At 38.5% G+C, this 13,775-nt stretch overlaps 1 protein-coding gene across 1 annotated transcript in view; it reads left to right on the forward strand.

Annotated features, from left to right (window-relative positions):
- Positions 1-11,858, forward strand: part of LOC141133959 (uncharacterized) — a 246,099-nt gene extending 234,241 nt beyond the window's left edge. Inside the window, exon 11 of the mRNA XM_073623565.1 lies at positions 10,536-11,858. Within this exon, the coding sequence (XP_073479666.1) occupies positions 10,536-10,766 (231 nt within the window). The 3' untranslated portion in view covers positions 10,767-11,858. The remainder of the gene's footprint in view (positions 1-10,535) is intronic.
- The last annotated feature ends 1,917 nt before the right edge of the window (positions 11,859-13,775 follow it).

Raw genomic sequence — 13,775 nt, forward strand, 5'->3', positions numbered from 1 at the left:
GCTGTGTAAAAGATTATAAAACTATTAAAGCTTTTTTGAGCTGTACTCTTTAGTTATTCTCCTGGGAAGTATCCGTGCTGATTTCCTGCTATTTCTGATCTGTCTGCCATCCGTGGTATTGAAAAATCCTATGTGAACTACATATTAATACATCTGCCTGACTATCTAGAGTTAAATTAATCACGTGCTGGTTTGTGGGAATCACAACTTATAAATCAACGTCAGTCTCCCAGCACAGAACCCACTAATATCTAAAACATAACTTTTATTCATACACAGCTAAAATAACATATATTGGCAAAAATGTAATAGATCATGAACCTGCAGGTGGATGCAGAGGGTAAAACATCTGGTAGGGTTACATGTTGTTTTGTGTTGAAGCACATTTTTTAAAAATTTTAAATGACACTTTTTTCACTCCTGACAAAGCCCTTTTATGGGTGAAACATATTAAGTTTTGGGGTTGGGATGCTCACTTTTTGATGTGCTTTATATTATCAAGCTATGCAGGGTAAAATTTAAAAATGGTCTGTTGTGGGGGGCACTTACTAGTATGACCAGTTTTTGGACATAAGAAAATCATTTTTCTCCTTATGGAAAACTTATTATGGAGTACCCCTACCAGATTCTTTACCCCCTGCATCCACCTGCAGGTTTATGATTAATACATTTTTGCCAACAATTGGAAGTGAGCCTGTCCCAAGTCTGTCATTATTAACATACAATGCAAGAAGCTCAGCCTCTACACCTTTAACCCTTTTTTAGGACAGACAGCTTCAAATCTAGTTACAATTGATAGTGAAGCTCTGCCTTTACAGTACAGACAGAGTTAATTACGGTAAGCACAGCTGCCCAACCCCCTCATAAACAAAGTGAACTTCCTGGGATTTTTCCTTGCTGGAGGGTTCAGAATAGAGCATCTAAAAAAGATGAGCTGCAATTTCTAAATATTTTTTTTAAGGTGTGCTATGTGAATGGGGACATGTAACCAGTATAAAGTAGATGTTATCCCAATTTGGCTGCAAAAGGGGAAATACACTTTAAAGTCACTTTCTCCATTCCTAAGCACGTAAACATAGTGGTTCCTTCAAAATCTGTTTCAAGCAAACTCCTTCTTTCCTCCAAGCTATGAAACTTAAAAATACTAAATAGTATTGCTGGTGGTTTTTTACTGTAAGCAATCCTTCATTACTTTTATTTAGTGTAGGTACTTGTATGGTGCAGATACTTTACGCAGCACTTTACATATATATTATACATTCACATCAAGCCCTGCCCTCAAGGAGCTTACAATCTAAGATCCCTAACTCACATACATACACATACTAGGGCTAAATAACCCAGCAGCATTTCTCTGGAGTGTGGGAGAAAACAGGCATACCCGGAGAAAACCCACACAGGCACAGGGAGAACATGCAAACTCCAGACAGGTGGTGTTGTGGTTGGGATTCAAACTGACAACCCTAGTACTGCTAAGTGGAAGTGCTAACCGCTTAACCACTGTGCTGACCCATTTACTCTTTAAATTGTCCTCCGCCTATTTTTAGCCACACCTCTGGCCAAAGTTTTCTACAGCAGTGACACGTCTATCTGAGGTTAAGGTTGCCTAAACTAGTTATCACCTCTGTAAGACCTCATGTAGACATCCAGTGGGGTGGGGTTGTAAAAATGCCCAGTTGAGACATGTTTTTATGGCTATTTTTTGGTGGGACATTACATTTGTTTGTTTAAAAAAAAAGCCTTCCCTGAGATCTTGCAATGTAATGTAAGAGGGCACATGCGGCAGATGAGCTGCATGACATTATACGCTCCATGTTGCTCATGGGCAGTATTACTATATTGCCAGCTGACCCTGAACAATTTCAAAATGGCAGCATGAGGGTACAGGCAGCGGAGAGGCAGGCTGAAAAGGAGAAACAGAGGCAGCATGGAAGTACTAAGTATACTTGTTTAGATACACTATTTCAGATATTCATGTCTTTTTCTATAAAAGACAGGTATCCTGTCCCCCCTCCCCCCCGAAAGATGCCAATTGTGGCACCGGAGGGGGAGAGGAGACAAATGAGCAGAAGTTCCACTTTTGTGTGGAACTCCGCTTTAAGAACAAAAAAGGGCATCACCCACTTACAAATAAACTTTAATTAACTTAACACAAATATGTAGGAATATTAAACATTTTCTAACCTGGTAGTCCTTGATACCTCCTCATCCTTCTTCTATATTATTTGCAACATTCATTTAATATTAATAACATTTTTTATTTTACAATGTTTATAAAGTACATAATGTAATGGCCTTCACAAAAGGAAAATCATTTTAATATTTCAAAAACTGTATTAATCCTTAGTACCACCCATAGCCATGAAACTCATTAAAGTGAGTTTGCATTTGTCAACCAAGATAGGACACAGCAGTAGTGCTAACCGGGAAAGTGTTACTGTGCTTCCTATGGTGCTGAGAGCTGGTTCATTTATACTAACTATTCAAGCCAGATTTATGGATTATGTCGAGACAGTACATTGACAGTGGATATATGGATTGCAATGCATTTGGTTTTATTCATGTATCTTATTTTATTTGTGTTTATTTATTTCGTTGTATGCCAACTTTTCAATGAAAAGAGCAAAAAAAAGTGGTTGACTATTTGGCTGCCAAGTTTGCATGAAACATTTATCTCATAGTCCATCAGTTCCATAGCATGCCTGATTTATATTTATATTATACTTTTACAGTACCTAACTTTTCACAATTTAATTTCAATACATTTTTGTTGAGATTTGAGAGCAAAAGGCAATACTGGTCATCATATGAAAAGCAGAAAGGATTGTGTATATAAATATGTGCGTATCAAAGACATTGCATGGCATAGTAAATAGTTTGATTTCAATGACCAAAAACGGATAGCACAGCACCATCTGGAATGCATCAAAGACTTTTACAGTAGAACAATAACATAAAAACAAAAACAATCAAGTAAAGTAACATGCACCACAAATTACAATTCTGTCATCATAAATGATAAGTTTATAGAGAAAAAACATCTTTACAATCCAGTCATAGTAAACATCTCCGACCACAGGGACCAATGAACAAAAAGCTTAAGGCCTGAGGTATTATATGCACCAACCTTCTCATAATTATAGTAAGTGTTGACTCTATATATTACTTCTGATATATTGGGAGCAATAGTGGTCTTCCAGTTCTTTGTTATAACCATTCGGGCCACTAACAAAATGTGCATCACAATGGTTGTATACTAAATGGGATAAGAGTCAATAGAGATACCCCGTAATAATAAATGAGGAGTGGGGTGAGATAGAAATCCAACATTTTACAATTTATAAAGTATATGTGACTATTTAGCTTAGTCTTTGTCCCCAGAAGAGCTTACAATCTATGTTCTACCACAGGCATACAATTCACACACTCTAAGGACAGTTTTAAAGAAGACCTGAAGTCCAAATTTACCTTTATGTCCCACAAGATCCATATCTGCCCCTCACAAAAATATAATGTCAGCTGAAGTAGGTTCCCTCCAGATACACTATATTAACAAAAGTAGTGGGAAGCCTGCCTTTGAGATGAATTAGAGTGGAGACTGCGAGCCAGGCCTTCACGTCCAACATCAGTGTCTGACCTCCTGGAAAAATGGTCAAACATTCCCATAGACACACTGCTAAACCTTGTGGACAGCCTTTCCAGAAGAGTTGAAGCTGTTTTAGCTGCAAAGGGTGGGCCAACTCAATATTGAACCCTAAAGACTAAGACTGGGATGGCAATAAAGTCCATGTGCTGTAAAGGCAGGAGTCCCAATACTTTTGGTAATACGGGGTCATAAAGAAAGAAACCACTGCCCCTTGATCTAGTGACAGCAGGATATCAGGAACTGTCCCCAGAGGGCCTGGAGGCTCTGGCTTTCCCAGGACGAGCGAAAGGAGGGAACAATCGGTTCGGCAGCCTGTCGCACACTCACCATATGCGTTTTACCCCTGCAGGGGTGCCAGGATCTGGTGAGTAGGAATCCAAAGAGGGAGCACAACAGTCACTTTTTCACTCTGGCACTAGGATTGGAATCAAGTACAAGCATAAGTCACCTTGAAACAGCACAAGTCACTTGAAAACTATGTTATGATTTTTTTACTGGACTGCTTATTATTATTATTTTTTTACGTCAATATATATATATATATATATATAGGCAAAGCAAAGCACTTAAAAACACCTTCACCACTCTGAAGTGTGATCCTAAAACCTTGTATAAGGTGGACTTTATTTCATTTAGGATTATAAATGTTTTCAGCTAATGTTGGCTAAGTTTGGCAGTAATGCACGTACTAAATAACTGAGGAATGCAATACGGATTTTTAGGAGTTTTAGAGCACTCAATACTGTTCCAATTAATTGTGATACACTTTAATACCTACCTGTGAAGGGGGATTTATTATATCACTTTTCACTTCATAGGCAGCGCCACTCATCCCTAACCTACACATCTTTCATATTATTGGTGCTTATAGGTGCCTAGCCTATACGTAAGCGCGGATTCTTTAATATATATACTTTTGTTAATATAGTGTATGTGCCATGGCCACAGCAGGGTTCTGTGTAGGGCAGAAGCACTTATTAGCAGCCCTTCTTTGAGCAAAAAAAAAAAAAAATAGTGGTAAACTAGTAGTAAACTAGAAGTGTTAAAGAGGCAGAAAGCATGTAGGTGCTGAAAGGAGCCTTTTCCAGCGTTCAGGTAAGTGATTTAGGGATCTTACACTGATAGGTTTGTAGAAAGTACATGGGGTGATAAAGGACTTAAAGAGACATTTTCACTTTGGTCCAAGTGGGTGATATCTCCTCCACCCCTTACCCCCCAGTGACAGTTTTTGAGCCTGGTAATAATCAGACACTCTGGCCTAAGCACTGTCATATGGGAGTACCGAAAGCCAGATCTATTATAGCAGTGAACAAAAGGATTTAGTAGAGCAAATAGACCACCAGGAAATGCAGATGGAGTATACTTTGCTGGTGGAGGTGGCCTAAAGTGATAGTATTTCAAGTTTGAGTTTAGGCCAGCTGTAAGTGTAAGCTCAGTAAGTTGCTTGTGTTTTTGGATTGTTAGAGGAAACTGGTGCCTTCCAATGAGAACCCAAACTAACACAGAAAACAAGAACAAGGACTACAAGGTATTTATAGGAGTATATGAAAAAATGGTGGTGGTGGTGGTTGGGTGTTCGGAGAGGATGGTAAAGACAATTAGGATTAATGCTTTAATGAATGTTATAAAACTTGATAATGTGTTATAATCTTGATAATGTGTTTTTCAACAAATCATTATTTCAAAGCTTTATCTTTTTTTACATTTTTGGTGCTTTGATTTTAAAACTAACTCCAGTTTTAGAAGTGCAACACATTAAGCGCTCCAAGGGCATATCCACATTTTTTATGAATAAATTACATGTTTAGGCAATTTTGTGGAGGGGGGGGTAAAATATGCAATGTTTACTAGAAAAGTAAGGTACAAATGTGAAATGTAGTGATAGTAGTAGTGACACAATCCCAGTCCAGCACAGTATAGATCAGTTCTGAATTGTAAGCTACAACAATAGAAGATTACTATGCACATGTAATGTCTATAATTTCATTTAGTCTGCAGGATTTGTGTTTTATCTTACTATGGCAGCTTTGTTTTAATCTGTAAGCAGCAGCTTAATGCAAGGTCTCCTCCAGAGTTACATTGGAGATGTGAGCTGATAAAAGACCCGTGCAACAAATGTTTATAGCGTTAAATATGAACAAAAGTTCTTTCTTTAGGCTGGACAATGTGACACAGGCGTGTGTGAAGCACACTGAGAATGTTCAATTCTCAGTTGATCTGGTCTTAGTAATTATTCTTCAGACCAAGCAGCATATTATCACACACCAAGGTTAATGCCAAAAGATTACCCATCATTTTTACATTCAATGTGAAAGTGGTGCAAACAGGTGCAGACACAAAAAGAAAATGAGGGGTAAAAACTAGAAGAATGAAAGCAAAGGACTATTAGTTTTAACCACAGTAAAATTAAAGGCTTCTTTAAATAAGGAGCATTCTTATATTACCAACTGAACACGTACAATTAGAGTAAAGCTTTATTAGGGCAGGCACGGACATTTGCACACACACACATACACAAATTAAAACCTTTCATATTGCACTGAGTGCTCCTTTCATGTTTTGCTGATGACTAAATTTACTGGTGTTGCATAAAAAGGGCAAAACTGCTGTACATAATTTTACACATACCTCTTGAAGCCAAACTCAATTAAAAAAAAAATCTACAAGGGCGCTTGTAGTTTTCAGAAAAAAATGTTTGTTTTTAATTTTTATTAACAGCTAAATATAAGCTAATAACTTTTTGATGTCAGATAAGGATTAGAGCCAAAAATTAATTTTGAAAAGAAAAAAATCACAGTTTAGTGAATTAAATTAAGTTGTGCTTACTTTTTTTTAAGTTTCCTTGAACATGTTTGAGTATTTTTTGTAAAGTGAGTATTAATCTTATTTTACCCCATTCACTGAGATAAGTGGAAATTTACTTTACAAAGTGAAAACTCACTTTGAAAGTGACCATGCTCTACTTCTTTAGTCATATCCCAGACATACTGATCCCCTCCCTTCGGAGACTGGGCCGCAGAGCAGTATTTCAACATTAAAATGACCCCAAACAAACAACCACTGCATTGCTAAAGAATCTGAGGGTAAAGGTGATGGACTGGCCAAGCATGTCTCCAGACCTAAACCCTATTGAGCACCTGTGGGGCATCCTCAAATAGAAGGTGGAGGAGCGCAAGGTCTCCAACATCCACCAGCTCTGTGATGTTGTCATGGAGGAGTGGAAGAGGACTCCAGTGGAAACCTGTGAAGCTCTGGTGAACTCCATGCCCAAGAGGGTTAAGGCAGTGCTGGAAAAGAATGGTGGCCACACAAAATATTGACACTTTGGGCCCAATTTGGACATTTTCACTTAGGGGTGTACTCACTTTTGTTGCCAGCGGTTTAGACATTAATAGCTGTGTGTTGAGTTATTTTGAGGAGACAGCAAATGTACACTGTTATACAAGCTGTTCAATCACGACTTTACATTGTAGCAAAGTGTCATTTCTTCAGTGTTGTCACATGAAAAGATATAATAAAATATTTACAAAAATGTGAGGGGTGTACTCACTTTTGTGAGATACTGTATATATTGGAGTGCCAGTAATAGATTAGCAATTTATTTTAGTTACATTTTTTCAACTATATACTTTGCTGCCTAATTTTGCACTCCAGTTGTGATATTTAACAAAATGTGACTAAAGCCCAATTTTTTTTTTTTGGTCCTTTTCGATAGAGTGGATAGATGATTAAAGTACTTGTCAGGTTGTTATTGTGGGGTGTGCAAAGAGGAAAGAAGCAGAAGAAGAACATGTATCCAGATTTAATTTTATTAAGTTTGTTATATCATAAAAAAGCAATGTGTTTCAAGGGTTCAAAGGGCCCCCCTTAATGAGGGTTAATAGAATTAAAGGAATCCTAGGGGGGTAGTTATGATAAAACTTAAAAAGTATGTTACGCCAGCTTTCATATTCCTGATATGTGCCTGTTTTACCATGTACCTATATGAAAAAGTATCCCGTTCTCTTTGCATTGCTTCCTTTGTGTGAAATTCCTGGTGTTCCTGCCAGTCCCTTTGCTTTCTTATTAATAACTTACCACACTAAGCAGGAGAACAAACTATGGTCAGTTCGCTAGCTATGCTGGTAACTCACACATCTATTCACTGGGAAGCCGTTGCTTCTCCTCCCCGGCTCTTATGCAGCTGAGAACAGAGGGGATGTGATCACTTTTAAAAAAAGGGAAAAAAAGGTATGTCTAATGCTTTTTTATATCTATACACAAATGTTTTGTCTTTCATTCCAATTTTAACTGAATGGGTTGTTTTACAAGGTGATATTTTACAATCATTTTAACAAGGCAACTAAAGCTATCATACAAATAAAGCCCTCAGGATCCTTCCAATTCTATTAGTCCAGTACATGCTTTGTGCAACACTAGCAAGCCATGAGGAATGGGGACCCTTTGAACCTCCAAAACGCATTAACTCTGTATGCTATCAGAATCTGAACTAAATTACATTTGGACTTTATACGTTCTGCTTTTGATATCTTCCTCATTGCACACCCTGTCCCTACTCGAGGAAAAAAAAGCCAACCTTTGGCCACCACTCCTGCGAGAGTTTCCTAATGAGGATCATTCTCTCTATACTGCTTAAAGTGATGATCAGTAAAAGTTTTTTTATTAATATTTTTTGTTATTTTTTATTAAGATAAAAACATGAAATGCTTACCTGCTCTGTGCAACAATATTGCATAGAGCATCCCTTGCCTCTTTTTGGGAGTCCCACCGCTGGCACTCTCCACTCCTCCTCTCTTCTGAGTGCCCCCATGAGTGCTATGGGGGCATGCGTGTGGGCACACTTCCAAGCCAGACTATGTACAACCATAATCACACCATGCCATTCCAGGCATGTCCCTTGCTCTCGCCCCACAAGATTTGACTGATGGAAGCTGGAGCCTTTGAGCTCCACTGCTCTCAGTACAGCCTGTAAATCCAGGAAGATAGGAAAGTGGGGCAGCTGGAGGAGACTGTACTAGATTGTGTGAAGTGTGGGGGGGGGTGGACAAGTAGTGGGGTGGTTTTTAGTCTAATGTAGGGAATGCCTTAAGGTAGAAACCACCTAGACTTTAAAACCACCAGAAAAGGAATTGAAGGGAAATCGAAGTGTCTTCTCCTGAATGGGACACACATGGCCCCGATCTCCTCTGTGATGAATGATCCCAGATCCGGCTTCAGCCTGTAACAGCCAGGGAAGCATCTAACCAAGCATGGTCTGTGCTTGGTTAGTTGCTTTGCAGAACACAGGAAACATTAGGGTACCAACAGATCCCTGATGTCTCCATAAAGAGTACCTGTCACCTGCCCAATGAAACATTTCAAAAAGTATTAAAAAAAGTAAAAGCACCTCTGTCCCCCCCATGCAACATGCAAATGCAAATGTGCAGTTAGGTCCACCATCCATATGGAATTGGTGATTGCACCTCACATGTGAGGTATTGCCATGAATGTCAGAATGAGAGCAACAATTCTAGCAATGATTAAAAAAAGTAAAAATCAGTGCTGAAGTGTTTAAAACCTGTGAGATAAAGCAGCCACTTGGGCAATCGTGACACCATTAGCAAAACATATAATATATAACTTCATCAATAAGCAGCACTAAATCATATTCTAATCATATCCCCCAATTATATAGTCTCTCTGACGAAATATGTTGGGAATGGCTATGACGTTACATCATCACACATGCACATCCCCCTGACCAGAGTCTGGAACTTGGTACGGTAATTTAGGCCTGCTGCTTTGGAAGATAGTTTATTGAACCCGCTATCTGCAGTTCTTTTGCTCTTGCTGCCCACAACATATGTGTTTTGTCTTGTAAAATTATTTATTGTGCTATGGTACTTTCTATTAAGTCTTATATAAGGGCGGTGTTTACATATTACACTATGGGCATGCATTGTTCTTATCTTTTGGCATATGCATAATATCAGTGGAGAAATCGCATTGGGAACGTGATACACATTTGGAGGAATGTGATTAAAGGAAATGAATAAGTGTATTTGAACATTTCTATCCAAATGGTCCACATTAGCTGGTAAGGGGCTCCCTAAAACAGTGTCACTTGGGGGTTGAAGCAGAACCTTTTTTTTACACAGGAAGTTGGAGTGTGGGGGGCACTTGTAGAATCATATGGACTGTGAAAGGATTTTCATTTGATTCTGTATGATTTTCTCACATCTTTTTTGATTTTTCCATACGTTTTTTCACATCTGTTCACATTCTATTAACACATGGACTGAAAAAGTTGTATATATATATATATATATATATATATATATATATATATATATATTTATTTATATATTTTGTTCACTTTATTGGTGGATTATTCACACAAGTTAATTAATTTAGATTGTGATTTAGTGATGCTTTTTGATGAATTGATATAGTTCATGATTAACTCTAAACTGATATCCTGTAAAGGCTTTTAAAGCGTTGCCTATGGACAATTTTAGGTATTGTAGTAGTCACCATTTCACAGGAGTGCACAATTTTGAATCTTGACATGTTTGGTATCTATTTACGCAATCATGTTTGTGTGCAATAAAAGTCATTTAAGTGTATTTTGTATTGAAAATTTGCGTTTGATAAACGGCTGCGCAAATATTGCGTGACATAAAAAAAATTGTAACAGCCACTCAGGTCATTTTTGGGTCAAACTGTTGGGTACTTTCCAGATGTGGCCACACACATTCATAAGCAGATCTGTAACATCTTAATGCTTGGTGCAGAGCTGGGTGAAAGAAGGTTTCTTTTATGTAACTTTTGTACATTTACATTTAAAGCCTGTATAATATTTCTGAGCAGTACAAAATCACTTTTTCTTCCTCTTTATTCTCTCTTTCAGCAACTTTTTCTATGCAATATTGATGCTGAAAGTAAAAGCATCAGTGTGGAGCAACTCTTGGTTGAGTTAAAGGTCGGAGGAATAAGCAGAGAGCATGAAGAAGCTGCACAACTGCAGTTAAGTCACATTAAGAAGCTGGATATCCTTGATTTCCTGACATATTTGCCACTGTTTGTCCTGATTCATAACTCTGTCATATCCAATCCCTTAGATGATACCAGAAAAATATGAACAAACTTGAGATTTATCTTTATACTTTGATATGACAAGCTATTTATCCCCTCACTACAGATACCGTACTTTTCGTGGCCATTCAAGGACCAAAAGGGCAACCCAAAACTTCTTATTAGCCTGGCCAATATGAGGATTTGTCAAGGATACTTAACACCCATGTTGTCTGAAACATACTAAAACGTGCTGAGCAAGAACCACAAACATGTGTCATTATGATCCTTGGGTTACCATATGTTCTATTCTGTTTGCTTAATGTTCCAGTGGCCACAAAAGTCAGAGGCAACTAGTCCATAAGACAAATACCAGTGTAGGTGTAGGTATCTTACATGTTTGATCATTGGCTTCTAATTTGGTAACAAGGTATTTAAACCAGTGTTCTTAACCTTTTTTCAATCAAGGCACCCTTTAAAATATGGCACAATTTTGAGGCACCCTATTCTAAAATGTAAAAAATGAAACTAATAGTTTTGCATAATGTAGCATCATCCACATACATAAGACACCCAACATTAGAGGTGATTTTTTTCTTCCAAAGCAGTAGACTTTTGCACACTGGTAATAACTAGAATTCCATCGTGGCAGGGAATGGGCAAATAAGGAGGCACACACCTGACAACTCCTTTTTAACCAATGATATTATCAGTTGTTAGGATGCCAGTGACTGGTCTGCACAGTGCCCAAGGTTGCAATACTGCACAATATAAACCTGTGGCTTTGTAAAACAAAAATGCAGGCTTGAGCCACGTGCTGGCTTGTTGACAAATTTTGGCCAATTTGGGTCAATTTTTAGGCATTTTGCCAAGGTGCCCCTGAAGAACCCAGAAGGCACCTCATGGTGCAATGGTACCTTGGTTGAAAAAGGCTGATTTAAACAATGAATGGCAAGTGTGCCTGTTCCTTATAAAGTGCTTGCATATATGTCAAAGCATGGCCATGGGATGAAAATTAAGAAACTTTTTAGAAAATAAATGATAATTCATTTGTAACAGTTTTGTTATGAGCTCTAGTGAAAGATGCTTATTTCATTATACTTCAAACTTGCTACCCTCTGTGCATCAATTCTTATAGCACTTGCTGTGTGTTTAAGAAGTTAGATGCTATTGTCCTTACTACATTTTTACATTCTGAGTATTATTTGCAGTTTACAGTTTTGATTTTCTTTTTAACAAAGAATAAATATAGATTCTTTGAACATTTGGATGAAGTATAATATTATCTTAAGTGACCGAATTCAGTAATTGGTAATTAAAACCTGAATATAAAAGTGAGGTAAAACTTCAAAATAAAATGATCCAGAAGGCAATCCACAACATACCGATTACCTAGGGGTGTGTCTAAATAATTGGCCACTTCCCTTCAGAGTTGTATATTTTTCAGTTTGTAACTGTTTGAAAGTGAAAAATCTGAGTAGTAGTGTCTGCAACAAAACATAAAAAAATTTAAAAAAGGACACGTCTAACCACCTTGGGGCTACCTCCTCAAAGTTTATTAAATTAAATGAAACAGCATCAAAAAACATTGTGCCCCTACAAAAAGCCTGCCCCCCCCTCCTCCCTCCCGCATTCCCATCACTCCCATCTCCCCATAAGGAAGTATTGCCCTCCCAAACCCAATTGCCTTAATGCAGCCCTTCCTGAAGGAGCTGGGACAGAGCTGAATATGTACACTAAACCCCCCTAAAAGATAGACTTTTGTAGGGGCACAATGTTTTTTGATGCCGTTTCATTTAATTTAATAAACTTTGAGGCGGTAGTTATGGAGGCTTAGCATCATGTTGGTGTTACCTAGTGCAGTCTGCAGGCAATGGTTTTGCACAGAGCAGCCCTGATCCTCATGTTCTGGAGTCCCCCCGCTGGTGCTACTGGCTCCTCCCCCTTACAAGTGCCCCAATAGCAAGCTGCTTGCTATGGGGCACTCGTGCAGGCTCGATCCCTGTGTCCATTGACACACAGAGCGTGTCTCAGCCTCACCCTCGATCTCTCCTCACAGGCTGTGATTGACAGCAGCAGGAGCCAATGGCTACCACTGATGCCTCCATGTAGAGTGAGGAGGGAGAGAGCTGAGAGTTCTGGGGCATAGCGTTGGATTGAGATTGGGCTCAGGTAAGTATAAGTTGGGGCCGGGGAACTAATCACAGAAGATTTTTTACTTTAATGCAGAGAATGAATTAACGTACTACTAAACCCAGGAGCCTGCATTCACAATATCTGGTCTCCCACAGTACACAGAACATGGAATGCAATTATTTTAGTAAATATAAACTGCTAAATACCTCTTCTCATTAGTAGTTAGAGAAGTCTTGTGACTTCTATCAGTGTCCAGCCAAGCACTGGTTAAAGCTTATAGGAGGAGTTTTTTGACGAACTTATGAGACTGCAAGACCCCTGACCTTCTGTCTGGACAGTGCTGATTGCCCCTGTACTGATCACATGCACCCTCCCAAGAAAAAAAAACTCTCTAGCAATTCACACCAAACTGAACGTGTACAGTCTGACTCCATAGACTCTGTGTTATCAGGAAATTATTAGGATTCAGTGGAAGGAGGGGAGGATCAGAGAAGACAGGTCCAAACAGCCTTTTTACACAATGCAGAGGATTAACCCCTTAGGTTCCACAGTGAGTATCACAAGCATGCTTTACTGCATATACAAACTGATTTTACTGTTGTGAGTTTAGTAACACTTTAAAAAAAATGTCTAATTTTTGAACCACTTTAGGCTAACCATAAGCAGGGAATGGCAGAGACTATTTTTGTCTACATCTTCATGCCCGTTTGAGGGTCCTGGCCTCGCAGGTTGGTCGATGTAATAAGCAGAAGTTACTTGGGCAAGTTAGAGAAGCTGACATAAGTGGCACCGGCGGTGTCTGACAAAAATGTTCACCTCTTACCTTCATCACTAACACAAACTTACATTTTCAGCTGAGATAAAGTATTATGTATATGAGCCCATTGAGCAAATGGTCTCTAAAGATGGATGGATCATGCAAGCATGGTAAAACAGCCCT

The sequence above is a fragment of the Aquarana catesbeiana genome, linkage group LG03 (assembly GCF_042186555.1).
Source record: "Aquarana catesbeiana isolate 2022-GZ linkage group LG03, ASM4218655v1, whole genome shotgun sequence".
NCBI classification, from domain to species: Eukaryota; Metazoa; Chordata; class Amphibia; order Anura; family Ranidae; genus Aquarana; species Aquarana catesbeiana.